Source organism: Monodon monoceros, unplaced genomic scaffold (genome assembly GCF_005190385.1).
Source record: "Monodon monoceros isolate NGI ecotype Baffin Bay Population unplaced genomic scaffold, NGI_Narwhal_1 Super_Scaffold_13, whole genome shotgun sequence".
Lineage (NCBI taxonomy): Eukaryota > Metazoa > Chordata > Mammalia > Artiodactyla > Monodontidae > Monodon > Monodon monoceros.
Genome location: NW_021703769.1, coordinates 29,680,586 through 29,700,834, shown reverse-complemented (window position 1 = coordinate 29,700,834; position 20,249 = coordinate 29,680,586). Strand labels below are relative to the sequence as shown.

General features: G+C 37.5%; 1 protein-coding gene and 1 pseudogene across 3 annotated transcripts in view; one reads left to right on the top strand and one right to left on the bottom strand.

Moving 5' to 3' along the window:
• Nucleotides 1-20,249, bottom strand: part of ATRN (attractin) — a 174,862-nt gene that overhangs the window by 96,292 nt on the left and 58,321 nt on the right. For all 3 annotated transcript variants that reach the window (XM_029220622.1, XM_029220620.1, XM_029220621.1), the window contains exons 4-10: nucleotides 19,882-20,010; nucleotides 17,967-18,172; nucleotides 16,301-16,469; nucleotides 4,165-4,255; nucleotides 3,016-3,259; nucleotides 2,103-2,286; nucleotides 940-1,094 (exon numbers count right to left, since the gene is read on the bottom strand). In XM_029220622.1, the coding sequence (XP_029076455.1) occupies nucleotides 940-1,094; nucleotides 2,103-2,286; nucleotides 3,016-3,259; nucleotides 4,165-4,255; nucleotides 16,301-16,469; nucleotides 17,967-18,172; nucleotides 19,882-20,010 (1,178 nt within the window). The remainder of the gene's footprint in view (nucleotides 1-939; nucleotides 1,095-2,102; nucleotides 2,287-3,015; nucleotides 3,260-4,164; nucleotides 4,256-16,300; nucleotides 16,470-17,966; nucleotides 18,173-19,881; nucleotides 20,011-20,249) is intronic.
• Nucleotides 9,068-10,134, top strand: LOC114894174 (annotated as a pseudogene).

Genomic DNA, 20,249 nt, shown 5'->3' with positions numbered 1-20,249 from the left:
ACCAGACAACTGCTTGCTTCTAGTTCCACTTAGAGCCACTCTTCCCTGATGTGCTACTAGAACACAGTCAAAACTAAATACTCATAGGCCCAAAGTATGTGGCATGGTCTCTTTCCACCTCTGTGTCTCTAAACATGGGCTTCCTTTGCCTGATAAGTCCTGCCTAACTTGGCCCAGCCAACTTCCCAGTGCTAGGACCCAGCCTGGATGGCCTCCTCAAGAAGGCTTTCCCTGACTGTACCCCTTACCCCTCATGAACTAAGGGATGCTCACAGGTGCTCTCATATGTTCTTCTCAGAGCAAGTAACACCCTGAATGCAATTATATTGTCTGCTCAGTTCTCTGCCTCCCCCACCATGAGGCCAAGGACTGTAACTTATTCCTCTTATGATCCCCAATGTATAAGTTCAGTGGCTGGCACATAAATGTCTGTTACAAAAGAACTTCTGATGATATTTATATCATATGCTATATGATAAATATTAAAGAATTTCTCGTATCTGTTTTGCATGAACCAATATTGCCCTCTTCTGGTCAGTACATTACCACACCAAATTCTTAAAAAATCGCTGTCCAAGTATTACATCAAGAATGTGTGAAACCAGTTTCAAGGGAATAAGATAAAGTTAAACTTAAACCAACTTAACACAATGCTGGTGGTCACAACTACGTAACACATATTACTATGTAAGGCTTTTATGTGTGACACAGGAGAGCCCAATCACCCCAACTCATCAAAGGAGGGACTTCAAAAAGAATTTAATATAGAAGTAATGCTTTTTAACAGATTACAATATCAGACAAATTAACATAAAAAATTCCATTTGGACCTCTTTCAAATAGCTTGACCATTTTTAACCAGAAATATTTTGTTTCTTTTAAAACGTTGCTTACAGACAAAAAAGATTCTTAATGCTAAAATGGCTTTGGGAAACATACCAATGTCGTAAGCCATGAAATCTGAAGAGAAGCATTTGGCTCCATGGCTCATGGATGTGTCATTGTGTGTGTTTCCTCCAAACACCAGCATGGCTCCACTCACTATCACAGCTGTGTGCAAGTAACGGAAAAATCGGCTGTCCTTAAGAATAGTCCTTTTAAGTTTATTTAAAAATAATAAATACAAGGTTAGTTCTTTAGAATATTTATCATCTATTTGCTAATACAAACATAACCATTTTCTTAACTTCAGATCCAAGTGTGCAAATAATTCTAGATTTTTCTCTGTATATAAGTAACTTTCTCAACAATAAACATGTAAAATTGAAAGACGTATGAGAATTTTGATAAGATATGTTAAGAGCCTTAAAAATGTTCATACTCTATAATTCCAGTTTCTGAGTAGATATTATGTGAAATATGGATGGAAGCTTACATATGTTTTATTAATAAGACAAGAGCTAGAAACCAAAACTTCCAACTGTATGGGCTCAGGATACCCACACAATGGAGTATTACACAGTCACTAAAAATGACAATTTTAATGACAGACAATGTAAAATGGTGTCCACAGCATGGTCTCAAATATGTAAGGAAATATGAAAAGAAACCATTGCTTTATAATTATATTATTTCGTAACTCAAATTTGCTTTACATTTTTTAAGATTAGCATACTTTATATAGATCAATATATAGTAGAGTGAGGACAGCTCTAATCTTTTAGGTACTGAGACCACCTCTGTTTGATGATTTCATGGAATGATGCCAGTAACTGACCCTAATGATAACACCTTGGTCAACAAGAAAAGGTTAAAAAGTGGATATATTCTACTTAATTACAACAGTGTGCATAAACTCAGCTACATAGAACAATTTATTCCTTAGGATTCTGAAGAGCTAAAATTTTACAGTGGTACTGAGTGTATGAAAATTGAAAAACAGTCAAAAAAAAAAAAAACAAAAAAAAAAACCCAAGATTCTAATCAACCTACTACAAAATTATAGATACTACTACTTTATTACCTTCTGCTTATTTCACAATTTCTGTTTACAACGATGAAGAGAATTATCTGCAAGGCCTGAAAACAAAAATGTAGCACAATTTTCCCAGCAACTGCCAGAATTCCCACCTTAAAGTGAAAGCTCAAGAAAAAGCACCCACCACATCTGGGTGTCCACATTGTATCTGTAGAGATCATCTGCAAGCCGGTATTTATTGGCACTGAAAGCCTTGTAGCCTCCATGAATATACAGGGACCTGGTCCTGTGGTCATAGACACTGCTATGGCCATAGCCCCCTTGGACAAGGGCACCCTGGGTATGTAATATACTCCATGTGTTCTTACCTGGAAAGGGCAAACAGTTAAAGGCAAATGTTGCAGGCTCCTCCTAATACTTAAAATTACCAATTAGCTTAAGACAAGAGAAGAGATTTCAGGAGACTTGATACATGTAACTTTCTTTAACCATTTTATTTTTAAAGGAAGGCCATCTAAAACTTGTAACAAACCCAGGTGGCCAAATTTCAACCTGTTAAATGTTCTGATGTTCTCATATGTAGGAAAAGAATTACATTAAATTTAAAAGACTCAGATCCCCCTCAATTGAACACTTAATTCCCCATGACCTTTACGGACCAATTTGCAGATGTACTTTACGGGCCTACTTTCTTAAAATATCATCCACATCCACAAAAACAAATATAATAAAATTTAACCAAAGGAAAGATTATATACTAAGGGGAAATCACGCTCCATTAAACCAATCTCTAAAGGGCTTTTCAAATATTTTTTTTTTCTTCAGAGTATTTGTTGTTTCAAACCCTTTTATTTTATTTTCAACACTCATAGCATTTAGTGCTATTTTTGGCTCCTTGCCAAATTGACAGTAACAAATATATACCACATAGCACCATCAATAATCTAAACTTCACTGGCAATTCATCAATGCTAACTGTATCTCAAGATCAAGTACTGGGTCAATGTTAGGTTGAATCTTGTTAAACAGTCATAATAATAAGAGTAAAATTTTAAATCTGACATTCAAAAACGATTCACTGAAAAAAATATACATACCCAAGTCATACTCCTGCACATTGCTAATATATCCATAGAGAGGGCAGTGACCAAAGATAATCAGCATGACCACTCGGCCAGTTTTCAATGTGACAATGTGTGCTGAGTGCCCAACCACTGCATACTGCTCCTTTGCTTTAGGGGACAACAATACCCATGATTCATTATGAATATGAAACACTCTCAACTCATTGGTCACATTCCCTGTTGAATCAATTTTTCCTCCATACATGTAAATTTTATCCTATGGAAAAAATGTAAACAAAATTCTAAAAAACATCAAAAGGATCAAATCTAAACACAGAAAAAGGAACAGTTCAAAACCTCATTATTCTTAGCTTAAAAAGTGTTAGTGAAAAGCACCTTTCAGTGAATTATTAGGTAAAGGATGTAGAAAGAACAAAATAAAATAAATCTAACCTATATCCCTAATACTTTGCCACTTTTCTTGGACTTCCTCACACAAAATCTTTTACAATATAAAATGGCTTGGAAAAATAAAGTTGAAATAAACTAAAAAACAGGGAAATGAAAATGATTACTCAATTACATTGTAAAGTCGCTATCCTTGGCTAAACCTGCTAATGAACGTAAAAGCTAACCTACACTAGATTAATTTTTAACCATTTAGTATCACAATCATAATATCCCAGTTTGAATATGAATCCATTTAAATCTCCCGGGTTAAAGTAGTTTCAACTTTAATTTCCACTTATAACTTAGCTAATTATATACCCCCCACATTAGAAAGTTTTCCCCTAATTAAAAACCAACACTGAAGTCAAAATCAGAAACAGAAAGTAGAATGGTGGTTGCCAGGGGCAGGCAGGGGGAGGGAATGGGGAATTATTGCTGAATGGGCATAGAGTTGCAGTTTTACAAGATCAAAAGAATTAAAAGATGAAAAACAAAGCAAAAAAAAAGAATTACCAAGATGGATGGTGATGATGGCTGCACAACATTATGAGTGAAATTACTATCACTGAAATGTACACTTAAAAATGGCTACGTATGTTATACATACTTTACCACAATAAAAAAGATTAGGAAAAAAATCCAACACTAAATAGCTATTTCAATCACATAATATGAGAAAGTAACAGTGGAAGAGTTGAGTTTCTAGCTTAGTACAGAGTGGAGACATTTTACCTTGTATAATGCTAAAGAATGGCCATATCTAACAACCACATTGTTCACAGAACGGTTCAGTGCAAGCCACTCCCTAGAAGCAAGGTCATACCTACAAAACAAACAGATCATATTTTCACCCAAATGACAAAACAGAACATCTTGAAGTCGTTATTTGTGATCTAATCCACTTTGGAGATGCTCGTTAAATCTGCAATGGATATGGTGAGGTACCTGGGCAAACAAACCTAACATCTGGGCCTATGGGGCACATGAGAACTCAGGAAGGGGGAGCTGGGTTCCACAGCTCTGGGACGAGAAAGAAAATCTACTGGAATTTTCTAATGCTTCCTGAAAACCTCTTCTACACACTAAATCACTTGCAGGTTTGCATTATACTCAAGGAACTTTTATTACTATAACTTTTCTTCCATTTAACCATGCAAAAGTAAAGACAAATACTGAAAAAGGGATGATAACTAAGTTAAAAAAAATTCTTAGCCTTTCCTTTTCTTTATCTAATTTATTTTAAAAAGTAATATTTTCAAAAAAAACTAGAATATCATTATAGCATTTCAATTATACTATGAATACACTTAAAGACCTTTAAAATATAAAAATGCCCCAAAGAAAATCATTTATACTCTTACATTGCAGCATTAATCACATTCAATATCTCAGAATATTAGTTTTGTTTTTGAGGAAAACATCATTCTATTGTTTTTATTAAAATTATACATACTCACTATAAAAAAGGTAATCAATGCAAAAAAAACAAAGAGCCAAAAACTTAAAAATGACCCCAGGGCTTCCCTGGTGGCGCAGTGGTTGAGAGTCCGCCTGCCGATGCAGGGGACATGGGTTCGTGCCCTGGTCCGGGAAAATCCCACGTGCCGTGGAGCAGCTGGGCCCGTGAGCCATGGCCGCTGAGCCTGCGCGTTCGGAGCCTGTGCTCCGCAACGGGGGAGGCCACAGTAGTGAGAGGCCCGCGTACCGCAAAAAAAAAAATAAATAAAAAATAAAAATGACCCCACATTCTGTCATCTAGAAATGAATATCATTAAGTAAACATCATTCCACACATTTTCTATGCATACATACAGATAGAATAGACTGATAATATACATTTATACAAAGGGGATCCTAATATAGGTGAATTTTAATAAACAGTGTTAATTTTAATTTTATATAATTTAATAGAAAAAAGAAACCAAAGGAAAACCAATAATACTGTTATATTTTAAATGTTTTTCTATAAGTTTCCCTGAATACAAGATTTTTAAATTATGTAAACAAGAACATGTAAGAAAGTTTTATCACAACGTAATAGCAAAAAAGAGAAATAAATATCCATCAATAGAAAATGGATTAATAAATTATAGATATCTATATAACATTTATAGAGTGAATATACTCAAGCAATGTATTATTAACACAAATCTTGAAACAATGTTAAGCTAAAAACGCAAACTGCAGAATAGTGTTCCTGTAAAGACTAAAACAAGAAAATTTATTAACTCTAAAAATGTTCATATATATTAAAAGTCTAAAGATAAGTATGTGAACAAATGACATCACAATATCAGGATATTGATTATCTCTGGGATTTCAGAGGGGCATGTGGGATCTTAACTATATTAGCAATGTTTTATTTCCTAACCTGGATGATGAATGTATTAGCATTCATTATTTTTCTCTAAACCTTTTCCTTTGTTTTAAATATTTTATACATGATCTGAAGAAAACATAAAATAGTGACATTCATTAAATATGAATAACACTTAAATCAATACCAGCTATTATTTTATGTATTTTTTTGAATATGCTACATTTTTTAAATACATGAAAAGTTATTTAGAGAGTAAACTCCCTTTAGTTTTAAAATTACATGTAATTTAATTTTGGACAGACTCCACTAACTTCCTACTTTGAAAGTTGAAAACATTGGCACCCACATTTCCTCCCATTTCTTCTCCCAATTTTTGTTATATAATTTTTACATTGTCCAGGTTCAAAACATGCACGTTCCATTCTATAATTTCATAGTTATTTAGTACTGGATCTGTATTTTAGTCGAATCAGTCTCCTCACAGTCCTCTTACCACAACTTCTCCTTCTTGAGTCTTTAATTCTTAATTGGCTAGACTGCACTGTCAAGTGGTTATTCCTAGTGGAGATTATACATGCTCCTCCCCGTAAATTCTTTCATGTTGAAGAATATCTGCTTGCTAGCTTTAGAGGTGAATGACATCTTGGCTGCATGTAATACTCATGGGCCATCCTTTCTTTCCCACACAACTTTGCTGACGCTGCTCCCTTGAATGTTGCTGGTATTGAATGCTGCCAGTGGAGGTCTGAGGCCAATCTGATTTTTTTCCACTTTTGTGTGGTTTGGTTTTCTGCTTGGAAGTCAGAAGTCTCAATCATTCTCATTCTCTCTCCCCCTCCTTTCTTCCCTCCCTCTCTCTAAATAAATAAATATACATAAATATATATATGTATTATATATAAATATATATGTATTTCTCTCACTGTTTTTTAAAGACACAATATTGTACTTTACTTATGGTGGAAATAACTTAAATCCATCCAGGTAAATGTTTTAACAAAATGGACTGCATACTACTGCAACTTTTATGGCATTCTGGAAAGTGTTTCCTAAGAAGAACTAGCATGGCTTCTGAAAAACACATATATACCATATGTTCAAGCCAAAGGCCTGTTTCTTTAATCTTGAAAGAAAGGAAAGAAACAGAGGGAGCACAGAAACAAGTCTCCACGTGACCCAATCCATATCTCTTTCAAGTAACATGGAAGGTGCTCAATCTGTATCTTAATGCATTTTACTCTTCCTCAATCAATAACGTGTCAGCCCAAGAGCTGGTCAGAGACACTAAGGTGCCGGCAGGTGCTCAAATCTGGTTAAGATGAACTGCCAAAAGACACTTACATAACAGGTTGTCACTCTTTTCACAATACAGAGAAGCAAACACAAGACAAGAACAATGTTGATGCAATAAACTGTAAGAAATGCCAAGTGCCAAATAAACGCTCCTTCTTCTGGGAGCTGAGTCCAAGATAAAGGAATATTGAACAATTAGTTCTAAGATCTGGACATGCAGTTAAGCAAAGACAAACCTCAGGAATTCAGAAGTAGGTGTCTTCCATAAAGGTGCAGCCACCTCTCTCACAAAATCCTCCCTGATGGCTGGTAACACAATGCCCATCATGCCACAGGGCACATCCTCTGCCCCTCACAGTGGCCTGGTATTCCAATTACAGTGTCTGGCCATCCAAAGACCACAGGAAAGGCTCTACAGAAATTGAACTTGACCCCAGCCAGCAGGAGTCAAGAACTACCTGAGGCTTCCCACCCAATAATTTGCCGTTTATCCTACAAGTTCAATAATTTGATCAAATCAGGTTTTGTCATTGAACAACTATAATATTTTTCCTGAAACATCTTGTACTATTTCAATCCACTTGTTCTATTTGTTAGGTTCTTTTCTTCAGTGACAGCAATTATCTGTATTATATTGGACCTTCTGTCTCCCATGTCTTTGCTTTTTCAAACTATTTAACTTTTTCATCTGTATTCATTGGAATCACGTCTACCAAGCTGGCAGCAGTTCGATTTTCATTGTAGTTTTTGCTGTGTGTAACTTATTTATATTTCTTTACATGTGTACTCTCCCATTTCATCTCATTGTTATTATCTTCTTGCTTTTCAGCTTGTTTTTCTGAATTCAAATTCTCATTATATTGATCCATAGCACAAAGCAGTTGGAAGGAATACTTTTGCTCTATGATCAGTTGTTGCCAGTTTTACAGGCTGTGTTCTTTCCTCTTTACCTTTTCACCATAGATATTTGCATTTGCTACAATGTCACTTCTTTTGTCTTGCTTGTGGGTAGACATTGCTCTCCAGACATTACACTTGCAAACTGTGGGTGATTTCTTAATTCTTTTTCCACTGTATCTAAGACAAGTTTATCTTTCCATCCTAGCTTTAGTGTGAGAGTTGGCATTTTATGTTATGTCCACTTTTCTGAAGTCTGAAGAAATGCTGGGGCTCAGGTGGGGGTGGGGGTGTGCAGTCTATTTGAATAAAATATCCAGAGTCTATTCACCTCGGAGATTTTGTTTAAGTGTCCTATCCCAGGGTTCAAATTTTGGGATAGCGAAGTTACATAGGAGCCCTGACTTCTGGGCAGACTCAGCCACTTGATCAATTTCCCCCTTTTTCACTTGATCCTCTTTAGCAACTATTTCTTACACTACTCAGTTAAAAGGGCAAGAAAACAATGATACCCACTCAGTTTGCTTCTCTCTAGATTTGGGGCTATTAGTGAGAACTCTCAGAATTTCACTCATATGGTTTCTGTGGGGGCTTGCTGTTTCTGTGTGTCTGTTTTAAGTTTATTAGGTGATACTCCTTACCTTGTGTGGTTACCTGTTGCTCAAATTTCTTACTATTATTTTTTTAGCTTAAAAAAAACCCTGTTTTTTTGCTCAAGGGAAGGAAATTCAGTGACATTTCAATTGGAAATCTTAACCAGATGACCAAGATAATTTGTTTTGCAAGAGGACCCTTGGGTGACATAAAATGGGAACTGCTTTTTAATGCAACTTAAAAGTTTTGGGTTAACAGGGTTGTGGAGAAAATAGAGAGGGCAGTTCCTGCAATATGCTTATATAAGAGTATAGACAATGATAAAATTTATGATCTAAGTTCCAGAAATACTCCCTCTAAAAGGAGTCACTATATTCACTTTTCATGAGTTAGTAAAAATTTATTTGAAACTATATTAGTATTTACACAAAATACATAAAGCTGTAAAAATCATGTTTTGATCAAGTACAAGAAGAGAAATGTTAAAACCTAAAAAATAAATGTGGAGATACATTCGTTAGATTACTCCTTTCTGCACGTGGACGCCGCCGAGTAAGCATCATTGACATCTTCCCTCTCCACTGCCGTCATGTCTAAGTCAGAGTCTCCCAAAGAGGCCAAACAACTGCGGAAGCTCTTCATCAGAGGTTTGAGCTTTGAAACAACTGATGCGAGTCTGAGGAGCCATTCTGAGCAGTGAGGAGCGCGCACAGACTGTGTGGTGATGAGGGATCCAAACACCAATCGCTCCAGAGGCTTCGGGGTTGTCACGTATGCCACTGTGGAGGAGGTGGATGCAGCCATGAAGGCAAGGCCACACAAGGTGGATGGAAGAGTTGTGGAACCAAAGAGGGCCGTCTCAAGAGAAGATTCTCAAAGACCTGGTGCCCACTTAACTATGAAAAAGATTTTTGTTAGTGGCATTAAAGAAGACACTGAAGAACATTATCTAAGAGATTATTTTGAACAGTACTGGAAAACTGAAGTGACTGAAATCATGACTGACTGAGGCAGTGGCAAAAAGAGAGGCTTTGCTTTCGTAATCTTTGATGACCATGACTCCGTAGACAAGACTGTCATTCAGAAATATCACACAGTGAACGGCCACAACTGTGAAGTAAGGAAAGTCCTATCTAAGCAAGAGAAGGCTAGCGCTTCATCCAGCCAAAGAAGTCGAAGTGGTTCTGGAAGCTTTGGTGGTGGTCGTGGAGGGCGTTTTGGTGGGAATGACAGCTTTGGTCGTGGAGGAAACTTCAGTGGTTGAGGTGGCTTTGGTGGCAGCCGTGGTGGTGGTGGCTATGGTGGCAGTGGGGATGACTATAACGGATTTGGTAATGATGGAAGCAATTCTGGAGGTGGTCGAAGCTACAGTGATTTTGGCAATTACAACAATCAATCTTCAAATTTTGGACCCATGAAAGGAGGAAGCTTTGGAGGCAAAAGTTCTGGCCCTTATGGTGGTGGAGGCCAGTACTTTGCCAAACCACAAAACCAAGGTGGCTATGGCGGTTCCAGCAGCAGCAGTAGCTATGGCACTGGCAGAAGGTTTTAATGACTGCCAGGAAACAAAGCTTCGCAGGAGAGGAGAGCCAGATAAGTGACAGGGAAGCTACAGGTTACCACAGATTTGTGAACTCAGCCAAGCACAGTGCTGGCAGGGCCTAGCTGCTTCAAAGAAGACATGTTTTAGACAATACTCCTGTGTATGGGCAAAAAACCCTCGAGGACTGTATTCGCGACTAACTGTATAACAGGTTATTTTAGTTTCTATTCTGTGGAAAGTGTAAAGCATTCCAACAAAGGGTTTTAATGTAATTTTTTTTTGCGCCCATGCTGTTGACTGCTAAATATAATCGTCTGATCATGATGCTGAATTAATGTGCCTTTTTAAAAAACGTGCTCTGTAAAGTTAGTCTACTCTGAAGACATTTTGGTAAACGACTGCAACAGTGTGAGGTCAGAATTTCTTCAGGGTGATGCCAGGTTCCATTTGAAATTTATTCACAACCTGCTTGTGAATAAAGCCAACATCTTCAGAAACTTGGTGTAGTTGAACTGACAGTTACTGTATTGTGACCTGGAGTTCACCGTTAAAAGGGTCACCCAAGCAAAGTCATGGAGTTTTTTGGTTATTAATATGATTGTTGGCACATCCTATGCAATATATCTAAATAGAATTATTATGGTACAAGATAAAGTTATAGATGGGAATGAAGCTTGTTTATCACCCATTATCATGGGTAATCAATAAACTATTTAATACCCTCTTAAAAATAAATAAAATTAAAAAAAATAAACATGGCTTACAAGGTACACCCGTCAAAAGTAGTAGGTAACATCTATATTTCTAAGAACAAATATTTGTGAAATAAATAGATAATTCATTTACTCTCTTATTCATTTGATAAATACTTATTTGAGCACATTCTATAAGCTAAGCCGAATTGAGTAAACAAGGTCTCTAACCTTGGAGAACATATAGTGGAAAAGGCAGAAAATCAGCAAGCACAGCAATGGGCACAAGTAGAATAAAAATTATGAACACTGCTCTAAAGGAAATGAGAACTATGAAAAAAACCAGGGAGCACCTGTCTGAACTAGCTGATCGGGGAGGATCTCACTATGGGACATTTAACTGACAGGATACGTAAAGGAAGAAACCAGCCCTGAGGTACAATGGCAGGAACAGTCTAGATAAAGGGAAGAGCAAGCATAAGGAGTTTTAGGTAAGGAAAGAGGGCTGATGGGGCAGGAGGGGAGCAAGTTGAGTATGGGAAGGTAAGCAGCAGTCACATCAGATAGGATCATTAAGTCCCATGGGAAGTCACTGAAGGGTTTTAAGAAGGTAGTAAATGATAAAATGTATACCCTAAAAAATCACCCCAGTTGATATTTAGAAAATGAATTAAGCAGAATGAATGGAAACAGACAGACTTTATAGGAACCTACTGCTGAATCCTAGATGAGAGATATTGGCGAGCTGGTCTTAAGAGAGAAAAGAATGAATATGACATGTATTTGGTGACAGAGTTGATGGGCTTCACATGAGATTATGTTATGAGGAGGTAAAGGAGAGGAAGTATCAAAATGACTCCCAGATTTCTTACTTCAAGGGAGGATGATGACAGGAAGAAGTACAAAAATCACATAAATGGTAGAATATATGACTCATAATATCTAGTATAACAGTGGAAGGGACAATCACCTTCACACCTTTAATTTTACCTTTACTTCTCAGGGTGGCAACACTAGAAGTAGTGAGAAGTGGTTAGATTAGGGATAGATTTTTTTTTTTTTTGCGGTACGCGGGCCTCCCACCGCCGTGGTCTCTCCCGTTGCGGAGCACAGGCTCCGGACGCGCAGGCTCAGCAGCCACGGCTCACGGGCCCAGCCGCTCCACAGCACGCGGGATCCTCCCAGACTGGGGCACGAACCCGCGTCCCCTGCATCGGCAGGCGGACTCCCAACCACTGCACCACCAGGGAAGCCCTAGGGATAGATTTTAAAGGAAGAGCTAACAAGATCTGCTGACATATTGTGGCAGACAGACACTAGGGTGGTCTTCATGATCCCTGCCTCCTGGTGTTCATACCCATGTATATAGTATCCTCCCCTCGAGTGTGAGCAGGATCTATGACTTGCTTCTAACCAACAGAATATGGCAAAAATAATGAGATGTCATTTCCATGACATCTATCCTGCTAGCAGACTCAGGCCAGAGACTCTCCTTGTGGCCTGATAAGTAAGCAGCCATACTGGGGAAACCCTACCAATAAGGAACTCTGGACAGCCTCCAGGAGTTGAGGTGCCCTCCAGTTGACAGACAGCAAGAAGCCAGGGCCCTTAGTCCTACAACCACCAGGAAATGGGTGAGCTTGGAAATGGATTCCTGCCCAGTTGAACCTCTAAATTAGAACACAGGCCAGGTAACACCTTGATTGCTGAGAACCCAGTTAAGCCATGCCTAGAACCCTGAGCAGCAGACACTATGAGGTAATAAATGTGTGTTGTTTTAATCTGCTAGTTTGTGGTAATTTACACAGCAAGAGATAACTAATACATATACTGATATGGAGTGTGAAAAAACAAGAAGTCAAGAATGACTCTGAAATTTTTGGCTTAAGCCAAATAGAAGAATGGAGTGGTTGTTTACTGAGACAGGGACTTCTGGGGCAAGAACAGGCTTGGAGGAAAGACCAGTTTGGGACACATGGAGTTTTAGATGCCTATTGAGATGTCAAATAAAGAGGTGGGGATATGGGAACAGGTGATAAGTCTAGGATGCAGATATAAATTTGGAAGTCACCAGCATAAAGGCCAAGATATTACATGAGATCACCAAGGGAGTGAATACACACTCTCACAGAAGGGGACCAAGGACTGAGCCCTGGGGCACATCATCAGGCTAAGGAGCCTGAGAAGGAATGGGCAGTTAGAAAAAATGTCAAGGAAGTGCGGAGTCCTGGAAACCAAGTGAAGAAACTGTTTAAAAGAGGAGGAAGAGACTAGTTTTATCGAATGTTTGTGAAAGATCAAGTAAGATGAGGAATAAGAACTGAAAATTTAAAATCCACTCCTTAGTCATACTAGCCACATTTCAAGTGCTCAATAACCACATGTGGATAGTGACATGTAAATGTCACATGTGGATAGTGTAAACACAGAGCATTCCCATCATAACCAAAACAGAAACTGTCCACTGAACAGTTCTGATGTAAAGAAACAGAAGACAGAAAAATGAGCAATATGTAGGTAACTGCTAAATGTGGTGGTGGGAGTTTGTGGAAGTCCTCTTTTGATAACCTTTATCTTTCAAAACAGAAATGGGAAACAAGGCCACTAGCTGAGCAGGAAAACAGGAGAAAATGTGGTGGAGATCTAAAAAATGAAAAGACAGTATGACAGCTGAGCAGGAGAATGAGAGATGGAACAAGAAAGAATTAATGAAATGTAAACTCCTGTGGGAGTTGGGATTGTTGGAGTTCACCTAACCTCTTGACTCTGTACATGCATATCTTTTGCCAAACTTGGGCACTTTTCAACTATTATTTCTTCAAATACTTTTTCATACACACCCTCTTCCTCCTCTTCTTCCAGGGCTCCTCTGGTGACAGAAATGTTAAGATTTTTTGTTACAGTCCACAGGTCTCTGAAACTCTGTTCATTTTTTAAATGTTTTATTTTCTCTGCATTGTTCAGATTAAGGAATTTCTATTGTTCTATCTTCAAGTTCACTGATTCTCTCCTCTGTCCTCTCCATTCTGTTGTTGAGAGAACTGCTGGAGCATTTTTATAATGGCTGCTTTAAAATCTTTGTCAGATAACTCTAATATATGTGTCACCTTGGTGTCAGTATCTCTTGATTGCCTTTCTCATTCAAGTTGAGATTTTCCTGGCTCTTACCATGACAAATGATTTTCAATTGAAATCTCAACATTTTGGGTATCATGACATGAGACTGGACCTTATTTAAATCTTCTGTTATAGCAGGCCTCCTCTGACACCACCCCCGTGGAGAAAGGGAAAGTCTACTCATTACTGCTGTTGCTGCCAGGCAGGGGTAGAAATCCAGGCTCCCCACAGTGTCTCCACTGATGTCACAGGGGTGGGGGAGGCCTCATTAATGCCTGGTGGAGAAGTAAATCTCAGCTCCCTATATGGCCTTCTCTAACCCTACTCTGGTGGGATGAGGGGTGGTGGTTGGAGCACCTCACTTTATCCTGGCATAAGTGGAAATCTAGACTCTATACTAACACTTTGCTAGCAGGGGTGGGGGTGAAGCCACAGTCTTTTCTGTGCTGTTTGTCTAAGGTCGAGTGGTTATTTTCTAAAAGTTTTCTGTCTTGCTAAGCTGCCCCTTTCCTGGTCCTCGGGCTAGAGAAAACAGGGTTTTCTTGGGGCTTTTTCAGCTTATACCTATTAACATTTCCAGACTGCTGATTTTTCCAACATCAAGTCTGAGATATATGAGATTAAAGGAAAACCCTTGGAACTTACCATTATGTCATGTTTTGGGTCTTGAGGTCCCTAATAAGACTGCCTTCTTCAGAGTTTTCTTATGTTTGTTTTATATATAAATGTCCAGGTTTTTTAACTGTACTTATCATACAAAGAATAGGGGGAAATGACCTTCATTTATTTATGATTTTTTAAAATTTCCTTTTTCATATTCTATTTCTTTTTTTTCATATTCTATTTCTAAAGGAGTATCTTTTGTGTTTATTTACTCTGTGTTCCTTCTAGGTTTGTCTTTAAATCTGAAATTATTTTAAAATTCTTTCCTAACTTCTATCATCTCATTTCTGAATTTTTCTAGTCTTGATTATATTGTTCTTTCATGTCTTTTATCATTTTCTTATTGTATGTTAGCTTACTTTGGAATACTAAGTTATAATTTTTGTCAGTTTTTCTATTATGCTTTCACGTTGAAGGGGTATTATTCTACTTATTCTCTTCTTTTTTATAATAACTTTCTATGAGATTTGACCTTGATATTTTTTCTGTTGCTAAATTTTAATTTTTTTGTAATTAAAAAAAAATTTTCCTGAACCCTTATAGGAGACGCTTGATTTAGCTAGTTTTTCTAGCTTCTCAGTTCACTAGCTCCTCTTCTGTTGTAGTGTAGTGTCCAACTATTTGGCACCTTACTTGTTGAGATCTCCTAGCTCTGTTCCCCTCTCAGACTGTTATCTGGACTTTCTTTCTCTGCTGTCCCTGTCCTGTTCAATTTGAATTCTATTCCCAGCAGCTTTTCTTCAGTGTGGGACTTTCTCCTACAAAGAGTCTTTGGCTGGTTTTTTGAAAGTTAATAAGACACAAACTGTTCCAGCACTTTCAGATCATACTACAGATCCCCTGAGCTCATCCCCACTACTAGAACATGCAAAATCTTCCCAATTCCAGCTGCTGTTCTCAAAGCAGCTTGCTGAGCTTTCCAGTGGGTCTTTGGGTTTACTGCTGGTGGGCCCACCGCTCCCCTTTGCTTACTCCTACATAGATACTGATAGCACAAAGGTCTTGTAGCTGTCAATGGTTTAACCCCACCTATTTGTGTGGATGCCTTCTGACCAAGTTTGTTATAGATATTATCCATGTGTTTTTTATTTTGCTATCCTAGTTGTTCTCTGTGCTTTAATGACTATGTTTGGGGGATTCAGAAACTATACTATTACTGCCATATTTCCAGAATTCCTTAAAGAACAGATGCTGATTTTTGACAATCTTCATTAGTAGAAAATGTTTAGAAAAACTTTCCAGGGCACAAAATCAGCACAACAGTAGGTGTTCAAAAATTTCTCCCCAAAGTCAAACTCCATAGCTAATTCCACTGTGAAAACATACTCTCCCTTCAGGATGAGCAGCATGGAACCAGCAAAAGACCTTGAACCCTGGGAAGTATTAAAGAATGGCATAATTTCCACTAGCAAACTATAAATGCAAGCCGTTTAACCTACAGAAATGTTAATTAAATTAAGAGGCAAAGCAATCCCCTATTTATATAGAACCTATTATACATATCTAACACAAAATCTGAGAGACGGTGTCTGGAAAAGATGAATTATTCTTTATTACAGCAATGAACTCTTTGTGGCTCCCAATTTCAAAAACTAAGAATATGTTCCCAAAAGTCTAGAATACAACTACTAAAATACTAACAGAGATTTTCTTCAGGAATGCAATTACTAATGATTTCTTTTCTTTTTGCTTATCTCTACTTGAAATATTTTCAAAATGGAAAAGTAAGCTTCTTGTAAAAAAACTTACGCTAGAACCATGTTGTAATCTGAGTGGTTGAACATATATCCTCCAACAACCCACATTATATTTCCATTGACCACAGCTTTGTGAGAGGCTCTGGGGAGCTTTAGGTTAGAATATTCCTCTTGTGTCCAAAATGACTGGTTAGCTGGTACAGGAACTGAACATCCAGGACCTAATAAAACATAATAAATTAGCTTCACAAAATGCAGCTGTAAAATTACTGCAATTCAGGAATTCCCTGGGAGTCCAATGGTCAGTGCTCTGCACTTCCACTGCAGGGGGCCTGGGTTCAATCCCTGGTCAGGGGAACTAAGATTCCCACATGCAGTGCAGCAAGGACAAAAAAAAAAAAAAAAGAAAAGAAAACTACTGCGTTTCAAGTTTGAATCATCTAAATACAACAAATTATCTAAAGAATATTTACAGTCTTTCCTTTAGCATCTAAATATCAGACATATCCCTTTAATTTGTGCTTTCAATTTACTCAAAGGTAGTAACCAAGGGTAATCTCTAATAAAATTCAAAATCACATACTTTCTAATGAAAACCTGACCATATCTAGGTTAGGATTTTTTAGTAATGAAATACTTGCTTAAGCAGCTCTCAGAGGAAAGAGTATACAAAGGAATTATTAATTCAAATGAAAAACTTTAGGGACTTCCCTGGTGGTACAGTGGTTAAGAATCTGCCTGCCAATGCAGGGGACATGGGTTCGATCCCTGGTCCGAGAGGATCCCACGTGCCGTGGAGCAACTAAGCTCGTGCGCCACAACTACTGAGCCCGCGCACCTAGAGCCTGTGCTCCGCAATAAGAGAAGCCACTGCAATGAGAAGCCTGCGCAACGCAACAAAGAGTAGCTCCCACTTGTCTCAACTAGAGAAAGTTCACATGCAGCCAGGAAGACCCAACGCAGCCAAAAATAAATAAATTTTTAAAAAAAACTTTAGAGCTAAAATGTAAAGACTAGTCCTGGGAGTATTACAAACTATCCATTTCCAAAATCAAGAAACTCCTTTTTTGAGAGGTTTGGCTTCTGCTCCAACATTTGCAAAGTGGTAGGTAGTCAAATACTTCAATTATTTAACTGCTCAATGTCAGCCAAACCGAACAAACTAAAGCACCTAAACAAGCACATTTCTGGAAATTCAAAATAAATGTGTTCGAGAAAGGGGTAAATAAAAACCCAAAAAACTAAATCAGTAACAGCTGCTATCACCCACCCCTTGAAGAATTTGCTAAAGGGCTTCTTTAATAATCTGTATCTGCAGATAATTCCAATAACTGACTGCTTTAGGATTCTACTGTATAATCAACCCCAATTTTCTCTGAGTTTATTGAAAGTTTCTGTGGAGAGACCATTATTGTCAGCTCTTGTTCCACCTCCCAGCTTGGTTCTCTATGTCTTATGGCTGAGACCAAGTTCTCTAAATTCATGAATGAACTGCAAAGACTGTTAAACTGCTCCACATCTCTAGAGACCACAACCATACATCTATGAATTCAAAGATTTGTAAGAAGCTGAATAAAGAGATATGAAAATTTAAACACTTCCTGATATTTGATTAACATAAATGGTACAGATATTAGGAATAAAGTCAATCTACAACTTATTAAACTAGAAACATTCTGTAAATTGAAAGAAAAAAAAAGAAACAAAGAAGCTCCTACCCTGCCACTCTGAGAAGCAGGAGCATCCTCTGACATCACTTGAATTGCAGATGCCTCGATGAGGAAAACCACAGTTATTTACACAGTGAGGGATGTCACATGCTTCACCTTTCCAGTTTTCAGAACATTCACATTGAACAGTGTTGCTGCTATTACTGATCTTACATTCTCCTCGGCCTGAGCAATTATTCGGACACATGTCAAAACTATAAAAATAGTGGGGGGAAATTAAATCAACACAAAGCAACATTTTGATTAACTTAGCAGAACTTCCTCCTACACAAGGCTTAAGAAATCTCACTGTCTAGCCAGTTCATTCACAAGCGTAATTGCAGTACTTACCATTTAGCCTAAATGGGGTCACTCAACCCTGCAGAACTAGGGCAAGTAATAAAATCAAATTAAACCTGTTGGATTCTCATAAGAAGAGACAGTTAAAGAGATTACAAGAAGAGAAGAGATTCTTGCAAAATATCCAGGCTTAGCTCCTTAAGGACAGGATGACTATCCTAATTCTTGGTAGCCCACAAATGATGAGCATTATAAAATTGCCAAATGCACGCTAGCAAGGCTGGAGAAGAAAAGGATAAAACAAATTGCAAACAATACACTACCATCCTCATTCCTCTGGATAGTCTCTAAAAGTTTACAGAATTTGCTTAAGATTATTGCTCAGATCGGTGTGTATTAAATTCCTTAGCAAGTTTATCTACCCATCTCAGATGCAAGAAAAGGGAGGGGTAGTTTAACTTAATACATGAGTTTAACCATAAAGTGTTGCATAGTAACGTGACAATGATATTGACAACACTTTGAAAAGACATAATTCTGATTTTAAAAAGGGGGGATAACAGGATTAGCAAGATACTGTAAGAGTGTAAAGAAAACTAAAAAGGAATTTTGTAGCAAAGCATGCCAGAAAATCAGGAATCAGTTACAAAACAAGCTAATTAACATTCACACCTACACCCTAACGTCAGTTCACGATACATTTATAATAAAATTTTATAAGTATGTGTATATAGTATTTTTATAATCTATGTTATAATATAATATAATAAATGCATATGCCTACTTTTCAAACCCAGGCTTGTGATGAGCTGCCCAGGCTGCTAAGTCACAAACCTTGGGTACCTGAAAAACTGAATCACCATACCAATCAAGATAAAGATGGCTTTAACTAGGGTTGAAAGACTACTGAGATCCTGAGAAAATGGGCAAGAAAAAGAACCCAGTATAAAGGTTACACATGGGGGTTATCAGCTATACCAGGAGTTGTCAAACGTATTGTGTAAAAGGCCAGATAATATATATTTTAGGTTTTATGGGCCACAGAAGTTCTTTATCACAGACCCCCTGCTTATGGCATTTTATGAATTTAACTACTTCTGAAAATAAACATTTCTTAGAAAAAAAAGGAAAAGACAGAAGTTAGCTTCTCTCCTACTGCAACAAATTCCAAAAGCTGCCCAGAGTCTGTCTGTCTACATTTCCTTTGTAACCTCAACTAAGTTGTCATCAATGGGCCAACTACTGAGTACATGAAAACTACTAATACTTGTTAAATTGTACTTAGCAAACTCCTCCAAAGTTTTTATCCATTGGCAGGAATGGATAATGCCCCTCTTTTCCAGGAGACGCTCAACAGCAGCAAGACCTGGGTTGCAACTCTGGTCCCACTGCTTTGACAATTTACTTTATCTTTTCCTGCCACTTGCCTCATTTATAAAAGAAGTAGAAAAACAGTGGCTGTAACTGAGTTTTTAAAAGAACTTTAAATGAGAAAGTTCATGCAAAATGCTTAGCATAATGCCTGGCACATTGTAAACCCTCAATATGTTAGTCATTATTATTGTTAAAACAAAGTATACAGTCTTCTGAAAAAAATCACAAATATTAGACTTAAATATCTTACTTGTAAGTGATATTAAATCCAGTCAAATTATAAGCAGCATCACTAAAAAAATGCAGCAGGGCATAACCTGATGTGGCAACGACCTCTGGGACAGTCTCGTTGCCATCTCTCTCAGGAACAATGAGGCCGCTGAAATGAAAACACATGTCTTATAAAGGGAAGCATAATCACAGACACATCACATGGTGACAGAACACAAATTCAACTGGATTTCACCCTTGTAATTTAAAAAGCCACTTATAGGAAAAGGGCCAAATTCCTGTGATAAATGCACAGGAACAGATCTGAATCTTTTGCTAAGCTCTTCTCTATTCTAGGTTTTATATATATATATATATATATATATATATATATATATATATATATAT